The following is a 12,155-nucleotide window of genomic DNA, read 5'->3' as shown; positions in this document are numbered from 1 at the left end:
AGTACGAGTCATTAGCATTTTGTACCTTAAAATCTCTCCACTCCCTCCATCAGGAAGGAGCATACTGCACTCTTACCAACTTCCACTGTCCTGCTGTCCTAGGTGTAACATGTAGCAATTATTGCAAGGCTACCTCTCCCATTCTGGCTCCCAGACCATCCTTATCTTTAGGTGTAGACAAAATTAAGATCTTGGAAGGAGATCCAGCAAATAATTTGCTTGTCAAGTCCTATGATATTTGATTTTAAAGTGTTAGAGTTTGTCCTTATCTACTAGCATCTAGAAGCGTATGTTCCTATTTCTAACATACTTCACACAAACTATACACTTGTAGAAAGCCTGTTTTAAAGATTTTGGTTTTCTTTGTCTCATGGTACTGCTAATGTGTACTATAACTTACTTGGCATACTTTGCCTTATGGGTTTCAGTAAATGCTTTTATTCCAGCATGTTGTATGCAACAGATTAGAAACAAACTTAAGAATTTTGAAGGCTCAAAATTTTATAATTAATTTAGAAATGTCAGTTGCATTTATACTTTTTTATTAAAAAAGACACTGACTGCAAGGGCTATCATTACCCAGTCACCAGTCTCATAACTTCACCTAGAACACCAGGTAACTATCTGTGTGCAACAAACAGCACACTGAGCTAAAATAAAATGCCCACTAATTTGACACAGGGTAGTATCTGATTGACTCAAAAGTAAATTTTGCCTACTAGATTTGTACACCTGATGACAAAACCCCTTAGGTCTACAAGACTGAATTTATCAGTAACCTCCCTTTTTTGCTTGCTCATGTCAGTACTGTAGAACTGACAAATCACTCTTTCATTTTGATTATTCATAGCTGGTACTGTGATGACTGACAGAGTATGGGGGGAGTGATCTTGGACAAAAGGATAAAGTTTAATATCTCCAACTAAAATGCACAACCTCAAATTTATTTTTTCCTCTGTGTCTAGCACACAGGATGAAAGATACTCTATTGTAACTACGTACAATTGCACAACAATATTTCCTGATAGACAAAGTATTTTTAATATGTGAAGTTTCTATTACTTTAAAGGAGCACAAAGTCTCCTATACCAGGGTCAGAGCTAGGTCAGAATTGCTAGATTTTTCCAGGATGTGAGAGTTTTGCAGAAGTAGACAGAGGGAGACACTGTGGATTAATCTGTGACAGGTAGAAAAATGTTCTTATTTAGGAATCCAAGCAAAGTTTTAGTCTCTAAGATTTGGCAGCTGTATGCCATAAAGATAGGATTTCTGCAAGTACTGCTTGCTGAATCCCAGGTTCATTAGTTTGCATCAATGTCAAACATTCTCTATACATTTTCATCTCATGGAAAGGAGGTATCTGAGAAGCTCTTCTTGGTGACGTTGGGTGTTAGAGCTGTAATTCAACCTGTTTCAGTCAAGAGTGCTTCTTTGGTTAGTGACAAGGAAGCTGGAAGATGGTGTAGAGAAAGAAGAGTTATACTTGTCATGTTCCTTGTTCATAAGAGACATTCTTGTATGTGCAGTACTTAATGGGAAGGGACAGTTGACATTGGAAGGTCTCTGTCAAGGGCTACAGGTACTAACCACACAAGGCAACTGGCAAGCTAGTACTGTATAACATGGCACAGTAGTAATACTTTGAAAATGCCACTCAAATATGCTGGCACACCATACTGAGGCAGCTTTTGATACTGACTGATCCACAAGGTGGGGGGGGGGGGTGGGTGGGTTGTAACACAGTGAAGGAGAAAATCCCAGACCTAAATATGAACTTTGAAACATAACTTTATCTTCTTTTTTTATGACATATAAACACATTTTCTTTTCTGTTCACGGTTAAACTAAAGACAAATTACTCCACTGACAAAAATATAAAATTACATATGCAGAAAACCTCTGATTTTTCAATTTATATCATATATAACTTGGAAAAATATATGTGTACACTGCCTTCATGGAATATTTAAATCCAAAACTTGGCTCATAATTTCAGCCATGAAACCATCACACTAGGAAACATCCATTATGTGCTTTGCAGACACAACATTACATGTTTTCCCATTAAAATGTTATGTACACTTCAAGTCAACAGACTTTTCACTTCACAGTAGATATGATGCTTTTAAATAATCCTTTAATAAACATGGAAAGTGCTCAAGCCAAGACCTTAATGTCTGTCTATATACAAAGGGAGCAAGCCCACCCATCTTTTAAGTTAAATTTTCAGCTTTAAATGCATGCATTTTAAAGAAAATAGAAAATAGAACTTACAGGTTCTACAAATTCAAATTTCTTTTTCTCTTGTACTTCTTGAATTTTAAAAACATATTCTAATGATGCTTCATAAAAGTTTTGATGCTCTCTGTCAATCTGTGTATCTGCCTAAGAGACAAAATGAAATACAGGCAACGTTATTTACTCTTGATTGCTTTAACATCAGTTTTGCCATTAACAAACAGATCTTCTATAATATTACTTTACAAGCCTCATGGGATTATTTTTTTCTTCCAGAAAATTAGAATACCTACTTAAAATATCTACCACAAGTTTAAGAAGGTAACATGATACAGTTTAGTCTCATGCTTTTTCCTCACTCCTTTTTGGTTTCCTTTTCCTTTTTGTACTTCAATACTCTAGTTTACAGGGGAGTCTAAAGGAAAAAAAAAGAAAGGTGGCAGCAGGAACTTTGTGCCTGGTATATGGCACGTTTAGAAAAAGAAATAGAAGAAAGTATGATAGGAATTAAAGAAGGAGAAAAGGAACATTACTTCTATTGCAGTGTTTGAGTACCAAATGCATTGAGATCTTATCTATTTGTCAGCTTCAAATACTTTCCCAAGATATTTTCCTTCTTAAATATACTGACTTTAACAATGACATCTTGCAACATATTATTTTATAGTATGAATCATGTGCTCTTGAAATATAAACATATTTAAGTCCTAAACCTCATGATTCAATTATTTTTCGTGATTTAATTTTCAAAGGCCACAATTACAAGGCAATACTTGTCAGAAGTGCTTGAAAAATACCACCTGACATGAAGACACAGGACCAAAACAGCGCCTTCAGCCTAAATAGCTGAAGAATTAACTCTTATCAGCTGATAAAGAGTAATAAGCTTTTATCCTCCACTTAACCATGGGAGAGGGATCTAACAGGCACGTAGTCTAGTGTGAAGATAATGCTTAAAGAAGAGACACGAGTATCATTTTAATTCATCCTTCTTCATCATAAATCATTTTCTCAAGCAAATCCCTTTGGGCTGCATTAGTTAAGTTTTAGTTTTAGGTTAAAAAGAAAGTTTATCAAGTATTGATAGTATGAATGAGTCAAGTTCAGCTATTTTTGATGTGAGTTATATACCTCTGTATATTCTCTAGTTTGATTCTGGCATTAACAATAATATGGGAAAACTGGAAAAGTTATAGTGTCTTGCCTTGATGGTAAACATTAAACTAGCAAACATCCTAAGAGAGGTTTAGTGTTTTGAACAGTACAATCGCAAAAAGTGTTTTCCTTCAGGCAGGACTTGGTCACAATAGCACCACATATAATGAATATTTCTTCTTTAGTCAACGACACAGTTCTGTCATGATGAGAGTGCATAGATTCCTAACAACACTGATCCACTAACTGAGCACAGTGCTCTAACACTACTCAAATCATGCTCCTCTATGATATGTTTCAAATGATTCAGTACTAGCAACTCCTTCCAATGACTAAAAAAATAAAATCAAGAAATTAAGTACACAAACTACCATTATGAAACAGAAATCAAGCACTCAAAAATTCCAACAAGCAAGCGCTTTACCATCAAATTAACTCTGCCATGTGCCATTCATAGAGAGAGCACTGACGACTGCTACCTTTCATGCTCTATTAATAGTTTTATCTTACAAAAAATGTATCATAAAGCAAATGCTACATAGCTGAACAGGACCAGGTGTCACCACTCTGAGACATGATCCAGCAAGCCCTCGCTCACACAAATGCCAGCAAAAATCACTTCAGACAGACTTCAGCTCTCACATTTAAAAGTAATAGAATCTAGTTTTAGAAATAAGCTCTTTCAGGCTTTGACCCAGAAAAGTTGTTTAAATATTCAGTTAAATCCATCTCTATTCTGAAGACCATTTAAGCAGACTGTTGCTATAGTGATACTTACAACAGCCATATGCCACCTCAGATATGGATGGGTACCTAAATAGAGGTCATTATCACCACTAGTGTACAGGGACTAAACAAAACCGGCCAAAATACACCTTCTGTGGAAGCTTATCAATTTGTGTAAGCACTGAGGATTCAGGTTTGTGAGAACTCCTTTGAAAGTGATTTTAGTTTCAAAAGCTGAGTGGATTTTCAGTTGTTTTTTCTGTGTAACTTCAAACTGCATATAAAAAAGATTTGTTGGATAGAATTTTGAGTATCTATTTGAATGGTATTTACTAAGTAACAACTTCACTGATGTATGGTATCACTAAAACGTGTACCAGAACTTCACATAAGCCTGGAGACTGAAGCCTTTGCTCTGTATATGTGCCTGATTCTGGAACAGATTTCAGGAAAATAAAATTGGGAGTTTATGAACATTTTCACATCGGGTTGTTTAGCCTGGTGAAGAGGAGGCTCAGGGGTGACCTCACTGCTGTCTACAACTACCTGAAGGGAAGCTGTAGCCAGATGGGGGTTGGTCTCTTCTCCCTGGCAACCAGCAACAGAAGAAGGGGACACAGTCTCAAGTTGTGCTGGAGGAGGTTTAGGCTGGATGTTAGGAGGAAGTTCTTGACAGAGAGAGTGATTTGCCATTGGAATGGGCTGCCCAGGGAGGTGGTGGAGTCACCATCCCTGGAGGTGTTCAAGAAAAGCCTGTCTGAGGCACTTAGTGCCATGGTCTAGTTGACTGGCTAGGGCTGGGTGCTAGGTTGGACTGGATGATCTTGGAGGTCTCTTCCAACCTGGTTGATTCTATGATTCTGGGATGCTAAATGAAAAGAATAAAATCTAATCATCTATGTAAACGGCAAAAGCAGTCTTGTAGACTCTTAAAATATCCAACACATTTCAATTAGATAAATACATGCAAACCATTTTCTGTGGAGTATGTTCAGCCCAAATAAGGTGCTTTCAACTGCACTCACATATAAGAACTAATCCTTTTTCAGCCTAGTACACTTTAAATCACATGAAGCGGTGAGACACACAGAAACCTCAACAACCCAAAGAAACGGTGGGTTGAAAAAAAAGTATTTTTCAGTGTGACAGTAGTAGTCAAAAATGGTATTTCTGTCTCACTAAATATATAATGCTGGCTTGAGGCAAGAACTTTTTTCACTTGCATTGTGTTCTAAAGCCCAGCTGCCAGCATCACTTGATTCTTTGCTTGCGCTCTGGCTCTGCTGTAGACTTCTCCCACAGACTATCCTGAACATATGGTCTGTTAGTGGGGCTCCTTTGAGCAGCTTTGGATGTAAGTCAACGTCTATCATTTGGATTTTGGGACAGAAATTGGTACTTGGTCTTCTTTTATTTATGTTACTGTAGAGTCCAAAAATCTCCCGTTAATGTTTTTGGTAGTGATGTGCTGCTGTATTTTCTGCTTATAGCGGGGCTGTGTTGTTGAGTCAGCATACCTGTAGCTGCCTAAAACTGCAGAAGAGAGAAATGCAAAAAACCTCAGCCACAAGATTTTTAAATCCGAAGATGTCACTTAAGGACATAGTGGAAAATTTATTTTGCTTTTCCATTGGTGTATACACTTAAGCCAATTCCTTTGTTATTCTACTACATTTTATTTCATTCACACTTGTTACTTTTCACTTCAGTTGCTCTTTGTAGACTGTAATTATTCTCATGTTTCAGGACTAAAATATTATGTTTTACTTTATTTCTATTCTACAGTAAGTTGGTGCTTAAGTTACTTTTCCACATTTTGATAAGAAATTAATTATTTGTTGTTTTCTTGACTAGTGCTTAGCCTCTAACAGAACTGCTTCTTTATCAATACACAGGAGGTGGTGGAGTCACTGTCCCTGGAGGTGTTCAAGAAAAGCCTGGATGAGGCACTTAGTGCCATGGTCTAGTTGACTGGACAGGGCTGGGGAATAGGTTGGACTGGCTGCTCTGGTACGTCTTCCAACTTGGTTGATTCTATGATTAAGGAAAAGTGAAAGCTGTACATTTTAAATTTGTACATACAAGTGGAACAATTAACCAATCTTATGTAACTAATGTCTTACCTAGAATTATTATTGTAAAGATAGCATTAACAATTTGGGAATATAATAATTATAAATTCTAATTATAAAAATTGAATTTATGAGCCTTATTTAATTAAAAAATGTAGTATTATTGGTAAATATGGGATGGGGAAAGAGCCCTACAATATGTGACTGAGCGATGGCCACATCTGTGAAAACTCCATCTGCAAATTAATCCTCATGATTTAAGAGTCACCACAACAAGAGCAATTCCATCAAAACAAATTTAACTACTTTTGGCACAAATCCTTAAAGTGCCATTGCTGTCAGATTGCTAGTTTTATTCTAATTTGCCTCAAAGATAATTTCTACCAACATATTGAAATGCCCTGGAATCCTCCTGTTAAACTAGAAGTTTTTATGTTTTTATTTTTAACAGAAAAGAATTAGTCACACAGACTCTTCAAAGCTGAAGTTCATTTCACAATGCTGCAATCTCAGAATGAGGTGAAAAAGAAGAAAAAAGGAGCATAAAGAAGTCACATTACAGTCATGTCAGTTCGGCCTCCCAGATTAAAATTTATGTGAAAGCAAAGCTTAATTTAATCAAACAATAAAGTAGTGGAAAAGCAATTAATTATTTGACTTTCAAATATTCCATATAGACCTTATAAATGTCACATTTTTGTTCTAGCAATATAATTCTGTTGTTGTCATCAATAAACATAAGCTGTACTTGACATACACAAAGTTGGACATGCAGAACGTTGTCTTATTAGGGTCATATTAATCCTATTCAGGAATTTATATTCACAACAAGTGCAACTGCAAGAAAACTACAATTTCACACTAACAAAATACAGCATGCTTTGAAAAGAACTGGTTTGTTATAACGCAAATGTGAAACTCTGTAGGAGTGTGTTTAGTGCTTACATCTTGCAAATGAGACTCTTTCTTCTTTGCTGATAAATTTAAGTGCTTCTCTAGGATGGAATAGTATTTCTCGCTTTCCTTGTCAAACTTCTTCTTCCCATCCTGAAAAACAAAATATTGCCAAATAAAGTATTTGATTAAATATCACAGTCATCTTAAAGAATAGCTACCACAATGTGCTTGGCTATAAAGCCATTTCAGTTGGTTTTGGTGTTTTTTAAGTTTTAGTTCTTAATTGGGCCTGAAGATACTAAGAGGACTGATTTTACTATCAAATACAGTAATAAGTAGGACTTTCCCCATAAATAATAACCCTATACAATAGATTCACATATTTTCCCACAATAAAGGTTTTATGTATGTAGTATCTCGCTAAGCAGACTTAGTGCAAAATAATCTTCCTCAAGTTTTATAGATGTCTGTCACACTGTTCAGTGAAAACACTTTGGAAGAGGTAGGTGAATATAACAAATGCGATGATGATATAAGCCTATTCTTTGCATTTAAGACTGATATGGTTATTTTCCATCCACACTGTTAAAACACGAGGATGATGTAAAAGCTCATATGTATTCAAAAGGAAATTGGTCCAAAATTCTGCTTCAAATAATGTTTTGATGCATCTGAATATTACACAGTATTACACAGTATTATTATTAGGATTGGAAGAGACCTCATAGATCATCAAGTCCAACCCTTTACCACAGAGCTCAAGGCTAGACCATGGCACCAAGTGCCACGTCCAATCTTGCCTTGAACAGCCCCAGGGACGGCGACTCCACCACCTTCCTGGGCAGCCCATTCCAGTGTCCAATGACTCTCTCAGTGAAGAACTTTCTCCTCACCTCAAGCCTAAATCTCCTCTGGCGTAGCTTGAGGCTGTGTCCTCTTGTTCTGGTGCTGGCCACCTGAGAGAAGAGAGCAACCTCCCCCTGGCCACAACCACCCCTCAGGTAGTTGTAGACAGCAATAAGATCACCCCTGTTTGTCTCATTTAAAACAGTTATCCTTTTTGTTTTCCTGCTCCTCTTAAAGTTTTCTGACCACGTGCATGACTGCTGCTGTAAGACTACTTTAAGACAGGGTAACATACACATGTGGAGTCTCTTTCTCTGGAGACATTCAAAAGCTGCCGAGACATGTTCCTAGGTGAACCTGCTTTGGTAAGGAGGGTTGGACTGAATGATCCCAAAGGTCCTATCATTCTGTGATTCTGTAATATACTGATTCTGATGCCTAATGACAGGACAAGGGGCAATGGGTGGAACTTGAGGCATAGGAAGTTCTGTGTAAACACGAGGAGGATTTTTTTCACTGTGAGGGTAACAGAACACTGGAACAGGCTGCACAGGGGGGCTGTGGAGTCTCCCTCTCTGCAGATATTCAAAACTCGCCTGGATGCATTCCTGTGTGATCTGGTATAGGTGATCCTGCTCTGGCAGGGGATTGGATTAGATGATCTTTTGAGGTCCTTTCCAGCCCCTGACATTCTGTGATTCTGTGATACAAAAAAGCTACTGCTATGAGAAAATTAAGAAACATTATCTGCTGTGATCTCATTCAGAATGATTCATTCAGAATGAAATTTAGATTAGACATTTAAGAAAAAGACACTTCTCAAAAGCTTTTCCATCTTTAAAGATGTGCCAAATTCCAGGATGCATGAGAAGAAATTAATTATTTCATCAGAGTATTACTAATGATAAAAATATACATTTTAATTATAAAGTTATATATCCTCTGATCAAGAGTAACTCTCTATCAGTGACTTCTACAATCTTAGGTAAGTCCTAGTGAGCCTTTCTAATGATTAAAAAATTGAGTATTTGGAGAAAACAAAAATAGAACTCAAGATGACTGGTCTTACACATGTGCAGAAATTATTCATGGTGAAAAACCTAATTACTGGGCATGACACAGTTAGATTAGGTCATGTTCAGAACTGCAGTAATTCTACTGCTGACCTCTTTTCCCTAGACATTGCTATATATAAACACAAATACCTTGCCTGCAATGCAGCACCACCTTCTTTTCTTTGTATTACCATGGGAAAGTCAAGTCAGTCAGTGAAATGAGAAACAGAAGGAAGAATTCAATGCCATGCATGAAAACTTATCAGTCAGCTGTAACCACTTACTGATTATCTCCAGTGACTAAGTTCACAATGGAAATTATACTAGTTTATAAAACACGCTGAAAACAGACACACCAAAACTGAACACAGTATTCAACATGCAGCTTCATCAGTGTGAAGTACAGGTGAGGCCACAATCACTTCCCTACTCCTGCTGGCCACACTATTCTTGATATAGGCCAACATGCTGTTTGCCTTCTTGACTACCTGAGTATATTGCTGGCTCATGTTCAGATCACTGTCAACCAACACTTCCAGGTCCTTTTCCAACAGGCAATCATTTAATTTATCTGCTGAAGGGGGCAATGCAGTGACTGACAAAATATCCTCTGTGTTAAAAGAGGAGGTGTTCAAATAAAGCCTGGATGAGGCACTTCGTGCCATGGTCTAGTTGATGGGACAGGTCTGGGTGATAGGTTGGACTGGATGATCTTGGAGGTCTCTTCCAACCTGGTTGATTCAGGTATAAAAAAAACTCTCCAGCCTCTCTGCCCCAAGCCAGTAGTATTGCACAGGGTTGGTGTGAGACAAATACAGGCACTTGGCACTGCTAAACCTCATACAACTGACCTTGGCCAATCAGTCTACCCTGTCCAGATCCCTTTGAACAACTTTCCTACCATCAAGCAGATCAACACTCCTGCCCAATATAGTGTCATCCACAAACCTACTGAGAATGCACTGGATTCGCTTGTCCAGATCATTCATATTGATGTTAAAGAGAACTGGCCACCAGTATCGAGCCACTAATGACTGGACACCAATTGCATCTAGCTTCGTTCACCACTACTCTTTGGGCATGTCCATCCATCGAGGTCTTAACCCAGAGAATCATCTACATACTGAAGCCATAAGCAGCCAGTTTCTCCAGGAGGATGCTGTGAGAAATGGTTTTAAAGCCTTTACTAAAGTCCAGATTAAAAAAACATCCACAGCCTTTTCTTCATCCACGAAGTGGGTCACCTTGTCATGATCAGGTTCATTAAGCAACACCCACCATTCATGAACCCATGCTGACTGGGCCTGATCATTTGGTTGCCCTGCACATGGTGTGTAATGGCACTTAAGACGACCAGCTCCATGACCTTCCCTGGCACTGAGGTCAGGCTGACAGATCTGTCGCTCCTCGGGTCCTCCTTCCAGACCTTGTAGATGGCCATCACATTTGCCAATAATCCTGAGACCTCCCCACTTAGCCAGGAAAGTGATGATGGAAAGTGGCTTGGTGAGCACTTCTGCCAGGTCCCTCCCTATCTTCCAGCTCGGGGGCTGGGGATCCAGCGAACAACTGGTCTTACTACTAAAGAGTAAGGCAAAAAAGGTATTGAGTACCTCAGCCTCTTCCTCATTCTTAACCACTACGTACCTCCTTGCATTCAGCAAAGGACAGAGATTCACCTTAGTCCTTGTTTTGCTGCTAATATATTTGTAGAATTATTTTCTGTTCCCTTTAACAGATGAAGCCAAATTAACTTCTAGATGGGCTTTGGCCCTTCTAATTTTCTCCTTGCATAGTCTCATGACAATCCTGTAGCCCTCTGTAGCAGTTTGTCCCTTCTTCCAATGACCATAGACTCTCCTTTTCTCTCTAAGCAGCAACCAAACGTCTCTGTTCATCCAGACCAACCTTCTTCCTCACTGACTTGTCTTTTAGCATGTGGGGCAGCCTGTTCCTGTGCCTTTAAGAGTTCCCTCTTGAACAGCATCAAGCCTGCCTGGACTTCTTGGCCCCTCAAGACAGCCTCCCAAGGGGATCCTGTCCACCAGTCTCTGAAACAGGCCAAAATCCATCCACTGCAAGTGTCATTTGGCAGTTCTGATGGCCCTCTTCTTTACTTCACCAACAAATGAGAACTCTGTCAATGCCATGCTCAACACAGTCCCCGACCATTACACTGCCCACAAATCCTCTGTTCACAAAGAGCAGGTCCAGCAAGATGCCTTCCCTAGCTGGCTCCATCATCAGCTGTGTCAGGAAGTTATCCTCTACACTGAAACCTCTGGGACTATTCCCTCTTTGCTGTGTTGTATTTCCAGCAGATATCTTTATAAGCAAAAAGGAAAATACAGAACATAAATTACAAAAACAATAACCAAATAAATTAATTATGACTGCAAGGCATCTTATAGCTTACGTGACACTCCACAAAGATCTCTCTGGCACCATCTAGTGAGGACACACAAAATCTGAAGGCTCTCTTGGTGTTCTGCCATCACTGCCCATCTCCTTCCTCCTAGGCTGCACTGCTCTAACAGATCTATTCAACTGCTACCTTCACAGTTTTTATTCAAATTCAATTACAGGTAAAACTAAGAATTTGGAGCTTCCTTGATACCGAGACAACATCTGGCACAAGCACAGTGTTTCTAGAGACAGCAGATTCTATTTTTTTCCAGATTTAAGACAACAAAATCTCTCACTTAAAAGCTAGATGGGGACATAGAAGTGGAATAAAAACAAGTAGACCAAGAATAAAGAGCACTTGGCAGTAATGACTGTGTTACTGTCTTTACTCAGTGATACTTCTGGGAATAAGACTGCAATGCCAGCAGGACAGTTTCTGGCACTATATTGATCGCTGGAGCGTATTTCTGGGAAAACTCTAAAATAACCTGTCCTCAACAGGTGAAAGAGTCTCCTTCTCTTGAAAGAGCCTCTGCTATGTGTTTGAATGTCTGAAAACTTTTTACTTCATTAAGATAATTTCTAAAAAAGATACACTCAGAGCAGAAGATTCATTTTCTGGAAGAGAAAAAAATGCTTCACTTTATGCCAAGACAACTCTCACCGCGTGCACTCAGCCAGTGACTCACAGCACACAGGCTCACCCTAAGTGAGGTCACAGATTTATTTTATTCCAGCTTTAGCCTTTTCTTCTGCAACC

At 38.6% G+C, this 12,155-nt stretch overlaps 1 protein-coding gene across 1 annotated transcript in view; it reads right to left on the bottom strand.

Annotated features, from left to right (window-relative positions):
* ARHGAP42 (Rho GTPase activating protein 42) overlaps positions 1-12,155 on the bottom strand; it is a 186,740-nt gene that overhangs the window by 50,719 nt on the left and 123,866 nt on the right. The window contains exons 5-6 of the mRNA XM_064170456.1: positions 7,137-7,238; positions 2,275-2,385 (exon numbers count right to left, since the gene is read on the bottom strand). Of these exons, the coding sequence (XP_064026526.1) occupies positions 2,275-2,385; positions 7,137-7,238 (213 nt within the window). The remainder of the gene's footprint in view (positions 1-2,274; positions 2,386-7,136; positions 7,239-12,155) is intronic.

This window comes from Pogoniulus pusillus, chromosome 3, assembly GCF_015220805.1.
Source record: "Pogoniulus pusillus isolate bPogPus1 chromosome 3, bPogPus1.pri, whole genome shotgun sequence".
Classification (NCBI taxonomy): Eukaryota; Metazoa; Chordata; class Aves; order Piciformes; family Lybiidae; genus Pogoniulus; species Pogoniulus pusillus.
This window is presented reverse-complemented; position numbering and strand designations above follow the sequence as displayed.